General features: G+C 34.9%; 1 protein-coding gene across 3 annotated transcripts in view; it reads left to right on the top strand.

The window, feature by feature from the left end:
- The window catches only part of LOC128857136 (uncharacterized), a 54,463-nt gene extending 30,137 nt beyond the window's left edge, over nucleotides 1–24,326 (top strand). For 2 of the 3 annotated variants that reach the window (XM_054092728.1, XM_054092729.1), the window contains exons 3-4: nucleotides 20,025–20,308; nucleotides 20,385–24,326. In XM_054092728.1, coding sequence (XP_053948703.1) covers nucleotides 20,025–20,308; nucleotides 20,385–21,037 — 937 coding nt within the window. In that variant the 3' untranslated portion in view covers nucleotides 21,038–24,326. Of the gene's footprint in view, nucleotides 1–4,915; nucleotides 4,938–20,024; nucleotides 20,309–20,384 lie in introns of those variants that run through there. The other variant, XM_054092730.1, reaches the window with a different exon arrangement.
- The last annotated feature ends 386 nt before the right edge of the window (nucleotides 24,327–24,712 follow it).

Raw genomic sequence — 24,712 nt, 5'->3', positions numbered from 1 at the left:
AAATTCAGGTAGTCGTAGAAGCCTGCAATATCGAGGCGAAGAGAAAGAGTATCTAATAAAGACAATCGACCGACGTCCAGTGTACATTTGAATTGTGAAGGGTGCACGTCTCTATCCGCCGGATTGCCAGTTGGGCTATTCTAGTTTGGCGGCAAACTATGATATTTAGGTGCATACATGAAGTCCTATAAACCTTTAGAAGTGTGGCTTTAGGACGTGTAAGACCCTACACAGAGATAACTGGAAGGGAGACACTGGAAATTCTCTTTTGATGTTTCATTCGCGGTCACACGGGCAAAGTGGTTTTCGGCAACATTCGTTGCTTCTGACGTTTACTTCTTTAAGCATAAAGGTGTCGCCAGTACGGGAAACAAAAACCTCCTCTCTCTTCTCCGTTCATCCTTCTCCCTTAAACAAAATGTTTCCCTGTGTAAATCGGGACTAAATCTACCATATATTCTCGTCACACCAAATCTTGGAATTGACCCGCGCGAAAAGTAACAACACACACCCATCCTTTGGCGGCTTTAAAGTTATAATAAAAAGAGGTTGCCTCTTTGCCGCAATGTCTGAGTTAAGAATTCTTGCAAAACTCTCGCGCGTGTGCAAAAAGATGGTGAGCGATGCCACTAGCTTCTTTAAAGCTGGAAAGGACATTTCCGATATTGATATTGTTTGAGCTGCAGCGCTCAATCGCACAAATATCATAGTTTCCGGATGATCATTTTGTTATTATCGGCCCTTACAACGACAGCGTTTGTTCTGCGTTTGATGAATTGCACAAAGAAATAAAACCGAATACAGGGTTTGATTGAAAAGTAATGAGCCTTATTTTTTTTAAGCAGTTTTATTAAACCTTTTGGCTTATACATACAACTAATATTCTTCAAAATAGGACCCTTGAGCGTCAATACACCGCTGGTAGCGGTCCTTCCACTGCAGGAAACATTTTTTAAACTCATCCGCCGGAATCGCGTTCAATTCGGCTGTCACAGTTTTTTGGATCGCCTCGATGGAGTCGAAACGCCTCCCTTCGGCTTTCTTTTCAGGCGCGGGAACAAGAAGAAATCCGGAGGGAACAGGTCTGGGCTGTAGGGAGGGTGGGGAAGCACCGGAACCCTCATCTTGGCCAATGCAGAGGTGCAGAGGAAGGCGGTGTGTGCCGGCGCATTGTCGTGATAAAGGGTCCAATTGTTGACGAGGTCGGGCCGAACCCGGGCGACGCGGTTTTTCAGCCGAAGGAGCACAGTGCTTCCTGGAGGTACAAACTCCTTGTGGACGATGCCTCGAAAAATTTGATCGAGTAACGTTGCTTCAACGATCGCTGCATTTTCGCCACTGCAAAATCCTAACACACTTTTAAAACAGGTTTCACGCGCGGAGCTATGTTGACTGCACCGCTGTTGCCAGCGAACTGGGGCCGGTTTCTATTGGAAGGGGAAGGTCCAACGATAATTTTTCTCCCCCAGCCGATTCGGTTGATCGCTTGGCAGACGCTCCGCGCGGGAAAGCTCATTACTTTTCAATCAAACCCTGTTTGTCTTGTTTTTAGCAGTTTAGTTAATAGTAACCTCAGCTTCAAATAAAAACCTCTCTCGACGAACTAAAACCACATCTTAAGTATACTCACAAGTCTCCCATCCTTCTGTATGGTCTAAAACCATGGGCGGTGACAGATCGTTGATGTGACCTTTGTGGAGTTCGAAAAAATTATTTAACAATCGTTGCGCATAGATAACGAAGTTAGCCGATAAAGCGATTAGAGTATGATAGATTATCATCCGAAGCGAAATTGTGAGAGTAACTTCAGCTGCCACATCAGCGGGGTACTACGCAGCAGAATTCTGCCCACTCATATCACACGTATTCACACACTCATCCAATCAGCTGTGTTATTTTTGTTTTTTTGTATATCACCAACACAAACCGCTGTCATGACCCCGGTACGTCAGCCAATCAGCAGATTCCTTCGAATTCTCTGAGAGCCAGTTAACGGTCTGATGTTAGCCACAACTCCGCATTCTATACATCGTAAATTGAATTAAGAACCAGCGGTTTCGTCGGTGAGGTCATGTCGGGATGGTGACAGCTAAATTCAGAATGGCTAGGACTCACATCGTATTACTATTTGATTAAATTAAGATAAATATTGTTTGTGTTAAGTCACCACTCAACAATCTATTAAACGCCCATTTCTATGCAACTTTCAATCCGGGTATGCATGTGAAAATCAGTTCTGAGTCACTAATTCTATTTTGCATTTCTTTAAAATCACGTAAAATCACAGAAAAATTATTATTTAACTAAATTCAGAAATTTTAACCATATCGAGTTTACATACTAGTTAATAGTAGCGCTGAAAACCTATAGTTTCGTTATACATATGTATTTTTATCACTAACGCTAGTTCTACGCACGAAGACATATGTACCTACACGAGTATTATTTATTCAAAAAAAAAAACAGAAAAAAACTTCATCATCAACAATCACATTCTACTTCCACTTGTTGATACTGCAAGTATGCACAACCGTTCACATGCATGCATACACATGCATAAATATTTAGGTATATGTATGTATATTCACATACATACATTGTTTGTTAATTATTCTAATCTCCGGTGAATAAATCGCTCGCCAGAGGCTTTTGAAATGAAGCGCACATTTCTTACAATTCAAAAAACGTGACTATTCAATTCAATATAAAGAAATAAAAGAGAATGTTTTCCATTCCGCATGTTTTTTACTTCAACCATTGGTATGTGTGTATGTAGATGCTCACGCAACACCGATAGAGCTTGCACCTATACTAGTGAATTTGAAACCACTGCGAGATCGCATTCCCCTCTCGACAGAACGGCCGGTCTAAGAAAAGTCAAGCAAAATATAAATAGGCCTATGTGTAAACATATTTATTTATTTAATTTTAGACAAAAACACAAAAGTTCTCACTGACTATTGGCTTAGTGCTAATGTAAACTCATTTATTAATAAAATAACAAATAAAACGAGCTAAAACTAAAAAACAACTTGATCAAAATAATAACAATTATATTAGCGAGTTAAGTGAGAGGATAATTGATTTTTAGTAACGGTATGGAATTCGAGATCTCATTAAATTTGCGGAGAGTCCGAGCACAATGCACTTGCATTGGAATCAGAATTCATTTTGAAAATGTTGAGGAGAAAAGGGGTAAGAGCTTCTTAAACTTCTCGCCGGAAGAAGAAAGTTAATGCGTTGCAAAGGAAATGCAAAATCAATGTCACCTTGAATTAAATTAAATGCAAAAGAGAACGACAGAATCGACCATATGTATGTATGTACATACATATGTACCTATGTCTACTTGATTTCTACTATAGGGCACTTATGACAACAATGAGAAGATAATTGTTGGAAATTGCAAATTTAAAACAAACAAAAAAAAACCGATTTTGAGAACTGTTTCTCGAAGTGGTTAAAAAATTTTTTGAAATGAGGTCTGAAAATTCTAAAACCAAAGGAAATGAAAGTTATAAAATTGAAATTATTTTTAGACAACCAAACCGACTTTTGCTAATTTCCTTGTAGAATGGTTTAATTACAATTTCATTATATCTACAAAATTGAGTGATTTTTTTTATTTTTCAATTATGCTTAAATTATGTTTATCTGAGTTTTATGTGGCTGGTTCTGAGAATTACTCTCCCAAATACCCCTTGCAAATAAATGAATTTTTCTTCAGAACATACATGTATTGCACACATACATAAATACATGCATATGTATCTCCAGTATTTTTGATCGTTTCGTGATTTGTGTGATGGTGTGATTTGTCCTTAGTCAAGTTTGTCCAACAGTTTTTTGTGCAAAGAGTAAAATGTGTACACATGTGTGTGTGTACATACATACATATGTAATTTTATTGAATCGAGCGGACGCTAGGAGACCGCTGGACTTATTAAGTGCACAAAGTTACACATAAATTTCTTGACTATTAGCAATGCACTGCGCTTAAAAATACTCGACCTTTCAGTTGTATATAAATTTTTTTACGCGAAAATAGAAATGTGAACACAAAGTTTTCCTTTGTACGTATGCAAATTTTATTCATTCATTTGTTTTCCGTATTTCTTGCATAATTTTGGTTCTAAACCGTTCAGATATTTGTTAGTGTTTGTCTTTACTTTGCTTGTGATTTTGTTGTTTTTTTTTTCCTTTTGCCCTTATTTTGCTTTATTTTCGCGTATCAAATTAAAGTGCCTCAGAGAGCTCTGAGAGTTATTAAACAAATTCAGTGTTCGTCATTGTTAGCAAACCTTCAACCCGTTATGTTCTTGAACTCTTTCTGTAAATACTCTTATGAATATATGTATGTATTTATTTATACTCGTACATGCGTACATGCTTTTATGAGCACTATGAGCTCGTGTCTAACGTTGACCAATGACCGTGCGCATATGCCACCTCACCTCTCTTTGTTCTTGTTGAAAATTGTTAGTGGAGTTAATAACAGCTGGTTTTTTAATAAAATATTCATAGACACATTACTAAATAAGCTTCCTGCATATTCTAACTTAAACTGCCTGATGATGCTGGTTGTTGGTTATTTATTTGATATTTCCCTATCAAAAAGAAGAAAACAAAATAAGTATCTTTGCTGCAGGTTTTTAATGTTTTTGTTTCAAGGAAAATATTGTAAAAAATAAAAAGAAACAAGTATAACTAGTTTACATACAATACAAACATTCAGTTTCTTTAGCTACGTTCAGTTTTGTTTGATTTGGATTTTGATTATTTAGTCGGTCGCTGGCAGTCGTAAATTTTGGTGCTTTTATTTAACGGGAATTACTATATTATATTACTTAAGTAATAAGTGGTATTTGTGTAAGTAGCTGTGTGCTAAATGATAAAATTATGGAAAAACTAATGGACAGATAGTATGTAGTATATATGTAAGTATGTATATGTATGTATGTATGTATGCACTTATATAGTATACAATATGAAGCAATTAAAAATGCACATTCGTCAAAGTGCCACTTTTTGTTTAATTATCGCATTGTGCATCCGGTGACCAGTGTTAATGCGAGTATACAGTAATTACAAAAAAAAAAAAGAAACATTAAAATAACTTGTTGTTAGCATTCGCCAATAGTATATGTACATACATACGTATGTAACTATTTACAGCTATGGCTATGTACAGCCATGGACAGAGAAATAGCACACAAGACTAACTTCGCCTCTAACTTCATTTTCTTCACTAAAGAACATATCGATGGTTTTCGAGAAAAGCGACACAACTCAAAATTAACTCAAATTCGGAGTTTTGCTGTTAAAAGCAAAAATCAACTACAGAGTTTATATATTTTTATCTGGAAAAGCGTCATAAGCGAATCTTGAAGCAATTCTGAGAGATGGCGTTAGTGTCGTTTTGTCAGGTGATCGAATTGGCGCGTCAATTATCTAGAAAACTAACCCACCTCAGTGTTTTGTATTTTTGAATTATGTCACTTTTCTCGAAAACCATCGATATATGGTAAATAACATTTTATTCTTTGCAAATTTCGCACCAATGGACCAACGCCATACCACGAAAACGCACCCCCAGGCCATAACACTTCATCCACCATGCTTAATTGCTTTCTTAGTGTACCTTGAGTTGTACGCTTGGTTTTTTGATTTTCCATCAGGTCCGATCCTATTAATCTTAGTTTCATCGCTCCATAGTACTCTTTTCCAAAATTGTACATCCTTGCTTTGATGCAGCTTTGCAAATGTCAACCGCGCTTTGATATTTTTTATTTTTTTTTGTAAGAAATGGTTTCTTCCTGCTAGTTTTTCCATACAAATTGGCTTCATTCAAAGTCTACTGGATACATCAAGATTGTGCTCTTCATTAATTTCCGTCATTATGGCATTTGAGGACTTAAAAGGATCGGCCTTACATTTCCGTACAATAATTTTATCTAATCTTGGCGTGGTTTTACGGGGCGGAGGCTTTCTGCTTGAATCAATTTAATAGCACTAGATCGATTTAGTAATTCGGCAATTTTCGATTTGTTGGTGTCTTTTTCAAAAGAATCCAAATAAGTTTTCTTTTTTTAAAAGTGCAATGTACTCCTCGACCCATATTTAAAAAAAATGTTTTATTTTGTCACTTGCACAAAATACTTCAACAAATTGACTGATTAATATTTGATTTAAGAATGAATGCAGAAACAAAACTGAAAATGTGCTATTTCTTTGTCCAAGGTGAATGTGCAATATACCAACAAAAACGTGATTAAAAAAAAAAGAGACGAACCGATAACGGTAAATTTCGAACGGGATCAAAAGAGTATTGATATGACTAACAACACATGACCAAATAATTGATCTACGCCTGTATATAAAAACATTACAGTAATAAACATTTTAATATTATAAGTGTGCTATTTCTCTGTCCATGGCTGTATGTATGAGGTTTGAAGAAACTGGTTGCGTATTTATTCAATCGGTCACTATCGGATAGATTCTACGAAAAGTAATTCGTGCAAGCATCCCACTCACTGATTCACTGATTGGGTGGTAGTAAGTGCGATCAGGTGCATTAGTTCTAAATAGAATGTACTAATTATCTCATTGCATACATTTTTTTATATTTGTGAGTAATACAAAACTCTCTAATGAGTGCTGAATTAAGTAAATAGAGAGAGGGGTCGTGGAGAGGCATTAGAAAGCGCAAAATTTAACATTACGTACAAATGACAAAATGCGTTTGAGGTATTCGCCACCCAAAAACTCATTGGAACTAATTATAATCAGTTTGGATTCCAATTATTAGCCGAACGGGCCGGGAAATGCACCTTATTCTTGTCTTTGTATGTACATTTGTATATTCGCTAGTAAATGCCTAATTTGACGCCTCTACTCGTACTCAATTTACATAGCTCTTATTTGCAATTCGTGCTCGAAATATGCGCTCTCTCAGTAAGTTACATAATTAGCTATACAGCCAAATTACCTCATCTGCAGGTAATTCAGTGAGGATTACCATACGAATTACGCACAAATCGTTTTCTCGCCTGACTTGTATCGGCATGAGAAATCAGCTGCAAAACCTACAACACAAACACCATTTTATGCCAGGAACACAAGTGAGAGAACTACAACAATGATAGAAACAAGATTACGCATGTTTAAGAGAAGCTTTGAAAGAGAGTAATTTTACAGTAAAATATTTGTATAGTAAATGTGATGAGCTGTGCGAAAGAACTAGCATGAAAATGTCAAAATACTGAACTTTTGTAGGCCAATAATTAAAAGTTGGGTTAGGTTAACAAAAACAACGAGAGAAAGAAAGATAATAGAGAGAATTGTTTGTAAACAAAAAAATGTACATGAACTTTTAAAATTACGTAAGCTCAACAACCAAGCTTTGAAAAGAAATTGTAAAAATACCCAGGTACATTTTATGAATTTTTAGTACATTTTTTCACGATTAATATTTAAAACTTTCACTGTGCAGAAGGCTAATTATTAAAAATATATTTAATCAACATTCAAAATAAAAAAGGTGTGCGGTTGGTTACGTATTTTTATGCCAAATTTCTAAGAAAGCCATTACAAGTAAATGAGACTTTTTGTTGAGCTGCAGTGAATATTTTTTTTTTATTTTTTATTGAAAACTGCTTTGATCAGCAAGAACTTTATCAGTTGAAAGAATATTGCAATGCGTTTAAATTTGCATTTGCATTGCAAAGTCAATTTTAGAGACGAGGATTTGAACTGACAGCCTCAGCTACCTTTTGTTCATCAACTTTTTCCAAAATTTTCTGAAAAGCAAAAAAAAATAACTTGGCAGCGCTAGTTTCGCTTACTCGCTTTGTGATCTGACTAGGTTTTTGGTCGTTATCCAGGATACACAAATTCCCCCGCAAGTGGCCCCTTTTTCAAAATTATTTATTATTTATTTATTTATTGTACAGGTTAATGAATTAAAGCTATGTGATTTAAGCACCAGCGACAAAGGCTATCCGATTATTTACAAAAAAAAAAATAAAACTTGCGTGGTTTATTTTTGCTCGAGTCATTGTGCGCAATGATGGACAAAGAGATGGACAGACTAAATCGATCCTTCTCATCATCTCTATATTTATCTCGATTTTTTTATGCCTGTTACATACTAGTGTTATACTATGTGGCGCAAAATTAATCATCCAATTTGTTTTTTTTTTTTTTTTTTCTTTTTTTTTTTGTTTAAATAAATGAAAAGAAATGATTTTGAGGAATGAAAATCTTTACTCTAACATTTACGCGCTCTATTGCAAAAATTATAAATCTTCCGATAGGGTGATTAATTTTGCGCCACCTTGATGAACAAAATTAGAATACCCTTGTACACAAGTGCGCGGGAGTAACAAGATGCCTTAAGAGATGAAATGCAACATCAAAGAGTATTCCTTTGTGTTGCATTAACTTCATCATCATCATAGCATTTACAGCTCGGGGTGAGCCAATGCTTTCTTTACTATGGCACTATTGTCTCCATATGTCTATTTACTATTGCCTTTCATATGTATGTCTCGGTTCCTTGCATGGCTTCTTCGTGCATTTATGCTACGCAAGCCGTCTTCCACAGCATCTACCCACCTTCTTGGTGACCGTCCATGAGAGTTAAAAGTCTCGCTTGCAATTCTGTGGTCATCCTTTTGAAGTACGTGCGGTAGCCATCGGAGGTTTTGCGCCTCACGAGGCGTATGTATTATGTTTTGCCCGTTTATAAATTCTTCGATCTCATTGTTGTGCATTATTCCATAAGAATCATTAGGCTATCGTATAGGACCAATAATTCTCCTCAAAACTTTGCCCTCAAAGTGTAAGGGATAGTTTTTTATATGAGTAGTCAGAACACAAGATTTACATCCATACGTTGCTATTGGCCTGATACGGCCTTATGGATTTTTAGCTTACACGTGACTCAAATGACGCGCGTTTGTTTTTAAGCAGTTTGAGATGTGCGTTTTAGCTTATTAGTATACATATTTGCAGCTTGCAGTCTGTCGTTTAAGCAGATAAGCCGATCTGCTGACTGCCTAAGTTTACTGTTAGGTACTAATGGTGTCGACTTTTTGAAATATGTGGGGCACGACTTTTAGGTTTCGTAGCATTAACTTAAACATTGAAAATAAAACGCTGTTAACTAATTCCAGAGAATTTGATGAGAGTGAATTTGTAAACTAAATATGTATGCACGTTTTTCTCATATCAATACTGTCATCTACTCAATTTTATTTGCATTTTCGCTGTTATAGTTAAATGAGATACAAATATACATATTTTGTATTTCTTTTTTGTCTCTATTGTAATATTAAATAAAAATATATTTACTATGTGAAAACTAGCACTTATTTTTGTTTACGACTTTGCTTTATAAATAGCCTGGGGTGTACATTGTTTTATAGTAATTTTTAAAAAGTACATTCCGTTTGCTGAAAGTACTTTTTTTGGAAGCACAAAAGTACGAAACGAAAAGTAAACTAATTTTATGGTACAACTTTGACAACAATTCGATTGGCCAAATTCACTCACGCACACATACACGCACAATCTTCTCTATTCTCTTAACAGTATACGAAATATTGCCATCTCCTTGTTGTCGTATAGACCCCCCATCACTGCCTTCTTCGGCTACTACTACTCAAAAATGATTGATTAAAAAATTCCGACATTGTGAGCATACAAGAAAGAGAAAGGAGGGAGGGGTAGTACAATAAAATCGAGCGCTACTAGCAATAAAATTGAAAAGTAATACAACAATAAAATTAACACAAATGCGCACTCATTACGCCAGCTAAATAGCTGATTCTGTCAAGTTTATTGTGAGAGGAATAGCGCTTCGCGGGTGTCACCCGACTTCTGTACTTTTGCCATCGTGTGTGTGGGATAGGTTTTTCATATCACTGATCCCTGCACTGCGATAAACCTGCAGCTCTTTCTTCACTCACCAAACGCCCAATAGCATTAGGCTTCACTTGTTCTGGTAAGTTTGTTAAGTGAAGCAGAGTTTCAAAAAAGGGTTTACTTTACATCCAAAGGATGAAAAAGAGGCCGACCAAGAGAGAGATGGCTTGATGCCATCGAAGCAGACTTGGAAGTGATGAACGTTCGCAATTGAAAATACATATATCGAAAGAGAGATAGTGAAATTGTAGATTAAGCTATGGTCCGCCACTGAATGTGAAGCTAAAAAGAAGAAGTCCTCATAATACTTTTCAAGTTTGCTGTTTCAAGTTTGTCGCAAAATGGTGTTAAATCAACACTCGCAACTTCCTTTTTTCTATCTTTACAAAAAATACTTGTAAGCATTTGATTTAAAAAGCTGCCATAGCAAAATCTTTTTATAAGTTAAACACAAAATGTACATACATATGTACATATATAATTCTAGAAAGTAATTTTCATGAAAAAAATTAAATGTATAAAAAATATACTAAGTTGGTACTTAGATAAGTTTTGGTGAAAAGTGTAGGAATATGTAAATATTTATAGTATCTAAATATTTTTTAGGCAACGTCCACGCATTTCGTCTTTTTTCACTACATGTATACGTACACTTATACACTTATACACGTATACACTAAATGTATATGACTATCTATAGTTTATTACTAAAAAAATCGCCTTAAACTAAAACGAACAATAATAGAACGCATTTAGTGTTTGTAAACAAATCAGTGAAACGAGAAGTAGGCACTCTTGAGCTCTCATATCCATTCTTATCGGTTACTGATTTCACACGGAACTTTCCTTTTGCACCAGTGTGCAAAGAAATGTCGCGTTTTCCGCCTGCTCATGCCCGCATTCTCTTGCTTACCTTAGCACTCTCAGCGATTCGCGGCTTCTTTAATGCATCGTTCGTAATAACACATCCAGTCGTGCATACATACAACCGCACAATACGTGCCCTGTGAGAAAAACCTGTGATAATGTAGCAAATTTGTAGTACTTGGTAATAGCCTTGGTAACTCGATTTTTATCAGTTTAAAAACAAATCAAATGTGGTATACATTTTGTAATAAAAATTATATCAGATAGATAGAGAAATGATGTTAGTCTTTTTGGCTGAGTTAGGATTAGCATTCAGTTGGTTCGGGATTCGATGTGCACTGTGGTCGTGAGACGTCAAATGATAAGAAGTTTTTTTCTACCGTCACTCGACAGACAAGAGAAGAAAAATCTGCGACTGAATTGCTTTCATGAAAACCAGCTTCCGCTCGGAGTGGTACACAAAATATACATATTATACACATACATAGGTTTTTCCATTAGCAGTAAAACAATTTTGACGCACATCACAAATTGGAAAAAAAGCCTGTCAAAATACACGTGACACTCACATAATTAATCCACTTAATTTTTTTACAATATTCGCAATATTCTTTTTATAAATATTTATTAGGAAAACTGAACTTTTAAATAGCGCATACAATTTTGTATATTAAAAATATAAATTTGAAATAAATAAATGATAAAGATAAGTCTGAAAATCGCGTTGGTTTTTGACATTTTTTTTCTGAATACGATGCTAAGAATTTTCTTCCATATAAAGAACATGTTCAGAGGTTTTTTTCATATGGAAGCAAAGGGTGCAGCATCGTAAATAAAAAAGTGCGTGTAGCGTAGTACACATAACGGAAGTTAAACTTTCAAGGCAGACAAAGAAAGAGGGAGAGATCCGAGAGAGAATGAGAGAGAGAAAGAGAAAGAATATATATCTAAAAAAATTCAGAATATTTGCAGAGAATACAAATAGACAAAATTTACAAAAAACAGAGAAGGGTTGACCGGTGTAGGTAAACGCCGGACACAAACCGTGGCAACAACGTGCACTACTCCGAGCGATTATCGCCCGCACAAACGCAGCGATTCCAGGACCACAGCAACGGCACAAATTACCGCAAGGCAATACCAATAAATCCGACACCGGAATGAATGGCACTTTATAGTACGCACAAGCACTAGCCAGGAAACGGAAATAAGCACCAAAAAAAATTGTGACCAAAAAACGCCCCAAACAGTAGGCACCAAGGAAATATAACGCCAAAAAGTAGGCACCAAAAATATATTTCCTACATGTTTGCCCCAACAAACAAGCGCCAAAAAGTAGGTAGAGTAATTTCTTACTAGAAATTAGCAACCACAAGAAAAAAACTCAGGAAAAATAGCCTTTTCCTCCACGTTATATCTTTTTTCTCTCTCGCGGAACTAAAATGCCCAAAACGTTGCATGGCCTTGAAATTTTACTCTCCATTCTCGCTCGTCCATCGACGCTTAAGAAGTTCCACTTAAAAAAAAAACAGATTTCATTAAAGTAATGTGCGAATTTGGTTCTACTGCCGTTGAAACGAGCGCTAAAAGAAATGAAGCGGGGAAAACAAATACTATTGTACAACATCAATATTATATACATAAACACATTTTTTAGTTGCTGCTGACATTACTTTTTAGTTTGATGTAATTTTTTTTTCTTATCTACTTTTGTATAAAATAAAAATTTGAAAAATTCACCAGAATTACCAGTCGGAGCTGTTGCATTTCCTTGTTGGGTAGTATAGTAGGCAGTAGTATACATATATATAAGTGCATATATATAAGTATACATATATATAAGTGCACACCAGTACACATACATGTGATGGTATACACTTGTTCGTGCGCATATACTGAACGCTGAACATTACCGCTCATACGATACAAAAATCAGCTGACAGACATGGTGACTAGCAGGGAATGTTGTTATTGTTATCTATCGTTTACACTTGTGTTTTTTGTTTTTGATTCTACATTCGTTGTTTTTATACAATTTTATTACAGTCGAACTTCTCTACAGTGAACTTCCATATAATGAAGCTCTCCTTATAATGAACTGGTTTCGAAGACACTGCTTTTTCGTTCTACTTTCGGTGTATTTTTGTCTCCTTATAATGAATTTCTATATAGTGAAGTTTTCTATATAATGAACAAATTTTACAGTTGGAAATTCTAGCGTCCTAAGTTTTTGTCTCCATATAGTGATTTTTTTCAAAAGTTTTCTGTTGCAAAAAATTACAGTTAGATGTGGACAAACTGTAATGAGGGGAATCCCAAAATTAAAACAGAAATAGCTGAGCTATTACAGTTTTATTCAGTGATTGAAGTTAAAATGAAAAAAAATTTATTAATGATTAACAAAGTTAATGAAGGAAAGAAAAAAAAAAGATATTGCCAATGAATTCGGAGTTCTTCCCAGCACTTTATCAAATATTTAAAAAAATAAGGAAGTGATTTTAAAAAATGCGGAGGATTTGGCAGTAAATACCAAACGCAAAAGACTTCGACCTTGTCATTTTGAGGATATTGACGAAGCAATGCTGAAATGGTTACTCGTTGCACGTGGTAAGAATCTCCCTTTATCTGGACCATTATTGAAGCAAAAGGCCAAAGATTTTGCGGTAGAACTAGGACACCACGAATTTGGGGCAAGTACAGGTTGGTTAGACAAGTTCAAAAGTCGGCATGGCGTTATTCAAAAGACATTATGTGGGGAAAGTGCTGACGCCAACATAGAAAACCGTGATGAATGGGTAACGAACGTCGAAATTAATTGAAAATTACAACATTAAGGACATTTTTAATGCCGACGAGACTGCTTTGTTTTTCAAATGCTTGCCAACTAAAACACTGGCATTCAAAAATGAAAAATGCTTTGGTGGGGAGCAAAGCAAGGAGAGAATAACTGTCCTGGTGGGAAGCAATATGACTGGATCAGAAAAGCTAAAATTGCTGGTAATCGGAAAGGCCAAAAATCCGAGGTGCTTCAAGGGAATAAAATCTTTAGGTGTCGATTATGAGTTTAACAAAAAAGCATGGATGACCAGTGAGATTTTTACGAAATGGATTGTAAAACTCGACAAAAAATTTTGTGATCAAAACAGAAAGGTGTTGTTTTTTGTTGATAAATGCACTGCCCACCCTAAAGATGTAAGAGACAGGTTGAGAAACATTCATCTCGCTTATTTTCCTCCCAACATGACTTCGTTACTGCAACCAATGGACCAAGGCATTATCTACAACATGAAACAACATTACAGAAAACGAATTTTAACGAATATATTGACTCAAGTGGATGAGGGAAATTCTGTTATGGCCATAGACTTGCTGCAAGCAGTTCGAAATCTTAGCAATGTATGGAATGTTTATGTTAAACCAGAAACAATTGCCAACTGTTTTAAAAAGGCTGGATTTTCAAAAGATGCTATGCAGATTCCATTTGAGCATTGGGATGAAGAGGACCTTCTTTCAATATCGGATTTGGCTGCTTTACAGTCTTCATTTAAAAAACTAGCAAATATCGAAGCATCGTTTGATGACTACGTAAGTTGATAATGGTGTGCAGACTTGGGACAACCCATCCGAAGAAGATATTCTCAACAGCATTTTTGAAAGTCGCGGAGTTCCAGCTGAACCTGGTAAGCATTTATCTTTTTATAGTCAAACCAAAATTTAATATGTAAATATTATTTCAGATAACGATGAACACGATTTGACCGTTGAAGAATTGGCAGAAACTGAGGAGGCATTACCTACGTTGATACAAGCTGCTTCATCCATTAGCGTAATTAGAACCTTTGTGGAAATGAGGAGTGACGTGCCGATTAATGTTTTCAACTCTCTACATGATTTGGAAGCTTTTATTGAAAATGAAAAATGGAAGACTGCAATTCAAACCAAACTCACTGATTATTTTAAATAAAATTACATAAACAATCAATGTTTCTTTATAATGAAGTTTCTATATAGTGAAGTGATTTTCAGGTCCCGTGCGAATTCATTATACGGAAGTTCGACTGTATTTGTTTTGGCTGCGTTTTGTTACCTATACATACATGTACATATATTTGTTTTTCCTTTTTAACCGTTTGTTTTTTTGTCAAATGAAGTGCAAATGAAGCGCGATTACTGTTCACACACACACATCTGTATATAGTGCATAATATGTACTTATAGAAAGTAGGCATTCACATTCGATGACGATGAGTAGACAAACACATGTCTAGGTTATTTCTTTTCTACACGCCTTTCAAGTATTATCACTTAATTATATCAAGGTCGCACACCTTTCGATAATTTCCAATGCATGTGAACCGGCTGAGGTGTAAATTTGTATGTATGTATGTGTGCATGCATACCGAAAAGTCTGGGAGGAGAGATTTTTAGTTATTGATGGGTTTCTGTTATTGAGTAAGTAATTAATTGTTAAGCTAAATACACACCAGGCAACCGTTGAAGCAACGGTTGCAGCAACGTGTTGCCTTTGTTTAGGAAACACGTTGCGACCGTTGCTTCAATCTCAGTATTGTGTATAACTGTGGTGCAGGAAAGGTACGAGCTGAAGATATGTACGTAAAATTAAATTTTTTAAATGATCGACGAAATACGTAAAATTACTTCTTATTATAATTGACGAACTTTTGTACGAAAATGAGGAAGAAGAGATGCAACAAAAGAAGAGAAAGAAAATTTGGTCCAAAAATTGGCTTTAAAAAAAAAATCGAATTTTTGAACGAGAGGCTGCTGAAAGAACTGAAGGAAAATGAGCCAGCGGACTATAAAAATTACATGAGGATGGACGAAGCCCTGTTTAGAAAATTGTTGGACTTCGTAAAGGCCAAAATAACGAAACAAGATACTATAATGAGAGAGGCAATATCAGCAGAAATTAGACTGGCAATAACTTTGCGGTATCTTACAACAGGAAACTCTTTTGCGGACTTGAAATTTTTATCGATTTTATTGTATTCATTTTTTAATTGTTCGTATGCTTTTTTTCTAAAATTTTAATTTTTATATTTTTCACTGCTTATATCCCACAGCTCTCTCAAATTTTTATATTCGTTAATAAAATTAACATAATTTTCATTATTTTCAATTGCCATTTTTTCCTTTTTCACTTTATTTTACTCCGCACGAACCTTCTTCTTCGCTTGTTTTCAACGAACTGAACGAGTAAAAGCAGTAAACAATGATACACACGAAGCAACGGTTGCAGCAACCTATCCCAAAAATCAAATTTATTTGATATTTCAGGCAACGGTTGCAGCAACTCGAAAATCAATTGGCAACACAGCTACACACGAGGCAACGGTTGCTTCAACATGGCCGTGTTGCTGCAACGGTTGCCTGGTGTGTATTTAGCTTTATTATTACTTACTTGCTTAATAACATACATATGTACAATATGCGTTACATATGTATTTATGTAAACGTGTAAAAAAAGCTGTCGTAATATATTAAAAATAAAAAAGTTACTGATTATTCTTTCATTATAAATATGTATGTACATACATATATGCATACATATGAACGCATTTACATATATTTACAATGACGCATTTACATTTAGTAATGACGGCGGTAGATATGTTCCACAAGAAACAGCATAAAAAAAAACAGCATAAAAAAAGCTACTAGTTCTATAGTAAAACTATAGATACGTTTCAAATGTTAAAACCGCACAAATCTGAAATAATGTAATAAAATCGCATAAAAAAGGGCACTAGTCCCATATTATAACTATAGATTCGTTCCATAGACCGCACGAATCTGAAATAATTAAATAAAATCGCATAAACAAAATATTGTATTTTTGAAAATTATATCTTTATTTAAGAAAGGTCAGAATCGAAAAATAAATTTACGTCAGAAATAGAATCAGACAATACCCACATGTTGCGCATTCGTTTAGGATTTGGCGTGAAATCACTTTCGTCACTTGAGGAAATGTACACGTCTGATCTAGATGGTTATGCAGGTGGGTCCATACTTGTAGGGTTAGCATTTCTGAAGTAATCTGTTATGAGTTTTTGCTTAGCTGGTTTAGAATCTTGTTTATATGTACAATTCCCGATAGGTCGACATGCATTTTTTAATTAAAAAAAAAACCGCATAAAAACAGAACCTACTGTATACCTATAACATATAGTACATACTTACATATGTATGTATCATACATGTATGATTTTGGAAAAAAATACTTTTTGAAAATGAGATTTTATACCTACGGACTGAGAAATTATACCTTAGACAGTAGATATTAAACCAAAAATAAATTTAGAAATATTTAAAATACATTAAAGCAAAAAAAATTTCAAAATATTATTTTATATAGTATACATATAAAGGATTTGAAAAATATTATAAAACATTTTTTATGAAGGGGTACAAAGTTAATTTTTTTTATTTTGCTTTAAAATATTAGTTTGGGGAAAAGAAATCCATTACTTTGCCGGTAGATGCCTGAAGTCAGCGATATCTCGTAAAGTATCGATCAAACAATTTAAAGTTTATGCTCGTTGTCAAGGTGACATTTCACACTAATAAAAATCATTCCGCTGTTTTTGTTTGTTCCATTTAAGTTACAGGGTGCGAACAATAGAAGCCAGCCAAGAAAAAATTCGGTACATTTTACCGCTTTTCTTTGACACAGGCGAAAATGCAAGCCAGGCCACTGAAATTGTGAATGGTGTTTGTGGTGCCGATACTGTAACAGCTAATTACCTGCAATTTTGATTAGGTTGATTCAGTTCAGGCCTTTTTTATGTTAAATTTGCACCTCTAATCGAAATTGACCCACATGTAGTAGTCGTAGCAACGCCCAGGAGCTAAAGTTTAACCATAAAACTGTTTTGGATTCAAAAAGAAGCTCGTTGTTTGAGTGTCACACCAATTAATATCAGAAACTCTGATGGATCGAATTTCCATCTGAGAAGCGTTGGCCAAGCGGTATGAAATCGACCAATTTCTTGAACGGATGGATGGTGACTGGGGATGAGAAATGCTTCCATATACGAGTGTGCGAAAACAATTGTGGTGAAAGCGTGATGAAGCAGCTCAAAGGGTGGCCAAACCAGCACTAACAGCCAAGAAGGCTGTATTTGATGAGACTTAAAAGGAATCATTTGATATGAGCTGCTTCCATATGGCAAAACACTTAGTTCAGAACTCTACTGTCAACAACTGAACTGTTTGAAGCCAGCGATTGACCAGAAACGGACAGAATCGGCGAACAGAAGAGGTGTTGTGTTCCATCAGGCCACACACGTCTCTAGTGACTCGCCAAAAACTCCGGGCGCTTGGTTGAGAGGTTTTAATATATTCATCCCCACTTAGTACCTTTTTCTCACTGGAAAACATCCTGAGCGATAGAAGTTTGGTATCAAGATAAAATTGTGAAAATCGATTACTAGAGTTATGCGTCAATGAGCACCAAAACTTCTACGTGAAAGGAATTATGAAGCTACTTAAAGAAAAAATAATTGGCGCGTACACTTCTGGAGCTACTCCTCCTATTTATGGTGTGCGTCCTGATGTCGTTGCACAAATGGAGGGACCACCGATAGTTTTAAGCCGACTCCGAACGGCAGATGGTTTTTATGAGGCGCTTTTTCATGGCAGAAATACACTCGCAGGATTGCCATTGCCTGTCGAGGGGCGACCACTATCAGAAAAAAACTTTTTCTTCTTTTTGGTGTTTCACGGAGTTTCAAACCTAGTACGTCTTCTGCATAGTAGTCACGCACCAACCCATTTGGCTACGGCGGACGCACCTGCTTTTAAAATGACAACCAATTATACAATACAAGAAAACGATGCATATTTGACCCAAATCGGACAATCCGAACCATCTTAAATATTATACAATTTTGAACTTAACGCAAAAATAATGGATTTCTTTTTCTCCAAACTATACTCGTACACTCGGCAGTTTGCCACTATCAACCGAGGAGCGACCGCTATTAGAAAACTCGTCTTCTATCAATTGATACCGAGGTTGCGAACCCGGACACTTCTGAATCTTCTAGTCACGCCCCAACCGATTCTTCTACGGCGGCCGAGGTCTCACATTTGTGCATATTTTATGTTACCAAACCGAGAACGAATCGTGAACGGCTCGGCTTTATGATGTGGAGCGGAACTTACTCTGCCAAAAACTTATTGTTTTGGCCAGCTAGGTTCACAATTTCGTCTCTATTTCCGAAATCATTTATGCAATATTGTTACTGCTACAACAACAACAATTCTTAAATGTGTTTATATTACTTGAATAGGTAAGATTCAGATACGACTCATTTCCACATTTGCATTTGCTTTTCCTCAGAAATGTGCATACATTTTTCAAAAAACATGAGAATTATATAGAATTGTCGCTTACAATTATAAAGGGTTTTCCAATAAGAGGTGTTATTTTAATATTTAAAAAAAATGCTATATTTTAATATAAACAATCGGATGTTTATTTCATTGTAAAGAGGAAGGTATGCCGTTAATAGTGGAAAATAACATCAGGCAAATGACCACCACGACCACGCTTACAGGGAAATATCCTTTTGATCAAATTTTCCATTAACCGAATTGCAAAGTGGCTGCCCTATGTCCTCTTCTAGCCTCACGAATTCCATCTTTGAGGTCTTGAATCGACCCTCGGCTTTTGGCGTAGACCTTCTCTTTCACGTGGCCCCAAAGAAAAAAGTCACAAGGTGTTAATTCACAAGATTTTGGTGGCCAATTGTGATCACCACTTCGAGAGATAACACGGTGCGGAAACTTTTCCCGCAAAACATCAAGGGCTTCGTTGCTTGTGTGGCACGTAGCGCCGTCTTGTGGAAAATAAACGTTGTCCAGATCAATATCAACCAATTCCGGCCATTAAAAATCGTTAATCATCTCTCGATAACGCAATCCAGTCACCTGTAACACCTGATATTGGAAAACCCTTTAAATAATAATAACTTTTGTATCAACCGTAAAGTTAGAACGGGGTTTTCCAAACGGAAAAATACACGCTTCCGAAGTCCATTCCGTAATTACAAATTCAAATACGGCTGATATGTTTCAAACGCTTCTTAAATTAAATTTAAATTTAATTAATCTTTATGATAGATCAAACAATGCTAGAATTTTACCTATATTCATTTACTAATATTCCATTATTTCGATCATCTTTCTTCATATTATAGGTTACGCCTTCGTCCCATTAGTATTTTCTTTTTGGCACTTTTCTTGTTTTGGATATACAAGACACGCTGCAATTTCCGCATCGTTCCACCGCCCGAATTGCAGGAAAAGTACGAACGTATAAAACGATTTCGAGAAGAAAACAAAGCCATGTTTACAGGAGTTGCCAGTGTGTCCTGTGTCATTCTGGGCATATCCGGATTCGTATTAGGAGGGTTCGCATTGATCTTCGTTCTTGTCATCACAGCGAGTGCATTTAAGTGGGAGCTGGTGCGAGAAAATGAAGGTGAGCAAATTTTGATTGATTATTAAATTTATTTTGAAATATTCTAATATTTTTTTCATTTATTAAAATTCTTTAGATGATGAAGTAAACGCGACACAATCTGAAACAGACTACGACGAATTTGTTCCTGATGTGAACACTGAGAACCTCGCCTTATTGGAGGATGCAAGCGATTTAGACACTTCACATGGAGAAGATTACAAAAATGATGATGATATACCTCAAGAGCTTTTAATATCCGATTCCCTGCCAGAGTACAGTGAAAATTCAACAGATGACGATGATGATATGATACCAGTCATTAACATTAAAGAGCTGAATGCGGATCCCTTAGCGCAAGCACACAATGTGCATTACAAAAGGTGTCACTTCAAATCTGACTCATCGCGGTCAACCTCTTCGTCATCATCTGAGGAGGAGAGTTTGTCGAAAGGTTTGAAATTCCCCGACTACGCAAAAGACGACGAAGTTGATCGAAGTAAGCGTGTAACGGACATAGCAAAAGCTCCGGCGGGAGGGAGTGATCTAGGGGCGGCTTTGGCGTTACAAGCAGCAACGACCCAGTCGCTACTAGAAAACAGCGGCAAACTTTTAGTTGGGCTAATGCAGTGGAGCGGCGCAAGCAATACCACTAACGCCGTAGCGGCAGCCGCTGCCGCCGCCGCCACAGTAGCACAACAAGAATTGAGCTCGTCCGAAAGCGAGTTCGAGATTATAGAAAATGAATAAGGATGGCGCTAGAAACAGAGTTATTTGGATGTTATGAGTTACTTACATATAATTGATCCAAAGAAATTCAAAAAAAACCATTAAACAAACAAAGATGATAAATATCAAGAGTGGAGCACATTTCAGTGCACTTATTTCTGGGTGCACTTCTTTAAACCTTTGAATTTGAAAATATGCATAATCGTATTTTTGTTTCGCTTTTCGCTTAGTAGAATGTATTTAAAAAAAAAACTTCATTTCAATTGCTTGATGTTCATTGAAGACACCTAGCGACGGGTCCATCGATACTCAGCGCTAGTTTTTATGAAACACCAATCGACTGCTCACACATATGCGTATAATTTTAGTAGATAGCGTTAATTAATTTTTTTGTTTTTTTACAAATAATTCACTTTATTATATAATTTGTGCGCACGTCTGTGGTATAGGAAAATGTTACATGCCGACATCGTTTGTCGTCGGAGCGTTCGTTGATAATTCGTTTGTACTTACCCTGCATCTAAGTAATTAAATGCATTAGCGATCGGTTGAAAAAGCAACCGTTTGACGCCAAATTATGCAGATAAATTCTACCAGCTTAAGGAATTATCCGAAAGACTTGTTTTGATATTCAAAAATGGCGATACGACGGCGCCTAGAGCAAATGCATACAGACATACATACAAATACAACCACCCACTTACGAACCGGTTTACTTACACACACACAAAATTGATCTCAGTTTTAAGACAATACACACAAAGTCATAGGAAATTTACAGTAAACTTATTGAAGTGCTCTTTAAACTCTACGAATAAATATAAGATATAATTCGGCTAATGCATTTAGCGATTTTATTTCACAGCAATGAGAAAATTTGATTTCGATGCAATGAGAAAATTTGATTTCGATACAATGAAAAAATTTGATTTCCATGCAATGAAAAAATTTGATTTCGATGAAATGAAAAAATTTGATTTCGATGCAATGAAAAAATTTGATTTCGATACAATGAAAAAATAAAAACATTAAATTTCATAATAGGATTGAGTGAAGTCATCAATTCTGCGAAGTTTCTGCAATACTACTTTTTTGACTCGCCCAACTTTTGCTTTAAACCCAGAAAATGTCTAATCTTTCGTATACAAAAAATTTATATTTTAATTAAATTGAATTCTAAAGCTTTAGCTGGAAAATTTGATTTCGATACAATGAAAAAATATAAAAACATTAAATTTCATAATAGGATTGAGTCAAGTCATCAATTCTGCGAATTTTCTGCAATGCAACTTTTTCGACTTGCCAACTTTTGCTTTGAAACCTGAAAATGTCGAGTCTGTCGTAAAAAACAAAAAAAAAATTTTTAAATTAAATTGAATTCTAAAGCTTTAGCTAGAAAATTTTTATTCATTAAATTAAATTAAACTTTTCTAAAATTAAAAAAAAAATAAAAGCATTAAAGTTGATGATTGGATTAAGGTAGTAGTCCGGTGTAACGACCGAAATTTCGACGTTTTTTCATGAATCTTTTTAAAAAGAAAATAAAATGCGATCGTTTTAAAGTTTTTACATGTTTTTATTGGTGTTTTGAACTATGTATAAAAAAAATGTTTTAAAGTTAATTTTATATTAATTTGTTTAAAATTTTTGACGTCAAAGTGGAGTCCTTAAACAAAATATGAGTTGGTTCGGGGAAACACACAGCCTTCCAAAGTCATCTGAAATAAAAAATTCAAAGAGATTATTAGATCTGTAGACTTTATTTTAGGTCCCGAACCTAAAATATACATAAAAATAAAAATAAAAACAAAATGGCGGACTTGTGAAAAAAATTTTTTTTCTTCATAAATTGTTTAAATTAAATAGTTAATTGTTAAAAAATTAAATGTTTTAAAGGTTCGGGATTTAGATATGTGTGTCTAGAATTACGGATTAAATTTTTAGCCAAATCGGTTGAATACTTTTGAGTCAGTGATTCCCCGAAATTTCGAAAACATGGTTTTGAGAAAAACGCGTTTAAAGTTTCGACAGCAGCTGCTGCTGGCGTGTCACACGGTTTCATACACACTACGGCGCGCCCTCTTATTTTAGCTTTAACTTAAAAAATAATTAAAATTTCTGTCTGAAATGTTTATAGTATATTTTTAAGATGTTTTTCTCCCGAAAAATGTAAAAAACAAAATTGATTTTTTGAACCCGTCACACCGGGCTGCTACCTTAAGTCAAGTCATAAATTCTGCGGATTTTCTATAATACAACTTTTTTTGACTCGACCAACTTTTGCTCTGAAATCAGAAAATGTCTAATCTTTCGTAAAAAAACAATATATTTAAATTAAATTGGATTCTAAAGCTTTAGCTGGAAAATTTTTATTCATTAAATTAAAATAAATTTTTCGAAAATTCGGAAAAATATAAAAGTATTAAATTTAATGATTGAATTAAGTCAAGTCATAAATTCTGCGGATTTTCTACAATACAATTTTTTTGATTCGCCCAGCTTTGAAACCAGAAAAAGTCTAATCTTAAATGTCGAGTCTGTCGTAAGAAACAAAAAAAAAATTAAATTAAATTGGATTCTAAAGCTTTAGCTGGAAAATTTTTATTCATTAAATTAAAATAAATTTTTCGAAAATTCGGAAAAATATAAAAGTATTAAATTTAATGATTGAATTAAGTCAAGTCATAAATTCTGCGGATTTTCTACAATACAATTTTTTTGACTCGCCCAGCTTTGAAACCAGAAAAAGTCTAATCTTAAATGTCGAGTCTGTCGTAAAAAACAAAAAAAAATTAAATTAAATTGGATTCTAAAGCTTTAGCTGGAAAATTTTTATTTCTCAGCAATTAAAAAATATAAAAACATAAAATTTCATAATTGGATTGAGTCAAGTCAGCTATTCTGCGCGTTTTCCAAATCGGTTGAATACTTTTGAGTCAGTGATTCCCCGAAATTTCGAAAACATGGTTTTGAGAAAAACGCGTTTAAAGTTTCGACAGCAGCTGCTGCTGGCGTGTCACACGGTTTCATACACACTACGGCGCGCCCTCTTATTTTAGCTTTAACTTAAAAAATAATTAAAATTTCTGTCTGAAATGTTTATAGTATATTTTTAAGATGTTTTTCTCCCGAAAAATGTAAAAAAAAAAATTGATTTTTTGAACCCGTCACACCGGGCTGCTACCTTAAGTCAAGTCATAAATTCTGCGGATTTTCTATAATACAACTTTTTTGACTCGCCCAACTTTTGCTTTGAAACCAGAAAATGTCGAGTCTGTCCTAAAAAACAAAAAAAAAAAATTAAATTAAATTGAATTCTAAAGCTTTAGCTGTGAATTATTGAACATTAAATATTACCTTAAGCCCCCGTAATGCTTAACAATTCGAACGTGCTAAGTCGGGTACATTTTTTTTTTGCAAACTTTTTTTTGTTTTATGTTTTTTTTTTCTTTATAAATTTGGTATGCTTTCTGTACCTTATTTTGGATGCATAAAGCTGAGAAATTTATTAAATAATCAGAAAAACGCGAAATTTTATTTTTATAATTTTTCTAACGTGCGAACTCGGGTTAAATTCTTTTTTCCAATTTTTTTTTTTGTTTTTTTTTTGTACAAATTTAGTAAATAATAAGAAAAACGCGAAATTTTATTTTTAAAAATTTTCTAATGCATCAATTCGGGTTAAATTCTTTTGTC

This window comes from Anastrepha ludens, chromosome 3 (genome assembly GCF_028408465.1).
Source record: "Anastrepha ludens isolate Willacy chromosome 3, idAnaLude1.1, whole genome shotgun sequence".
NCBI classification, from domain to species: Eukaryota; Metazoa; Arthropoda; class Insecta; order Diptera; family Tephritidae; genus Anastrepha; species Anastrepha ludens.
Note: the sequence above shows the minus strand (reverse complement) of the source record. Positions and strands in the feature narration are given on the sequence as shown.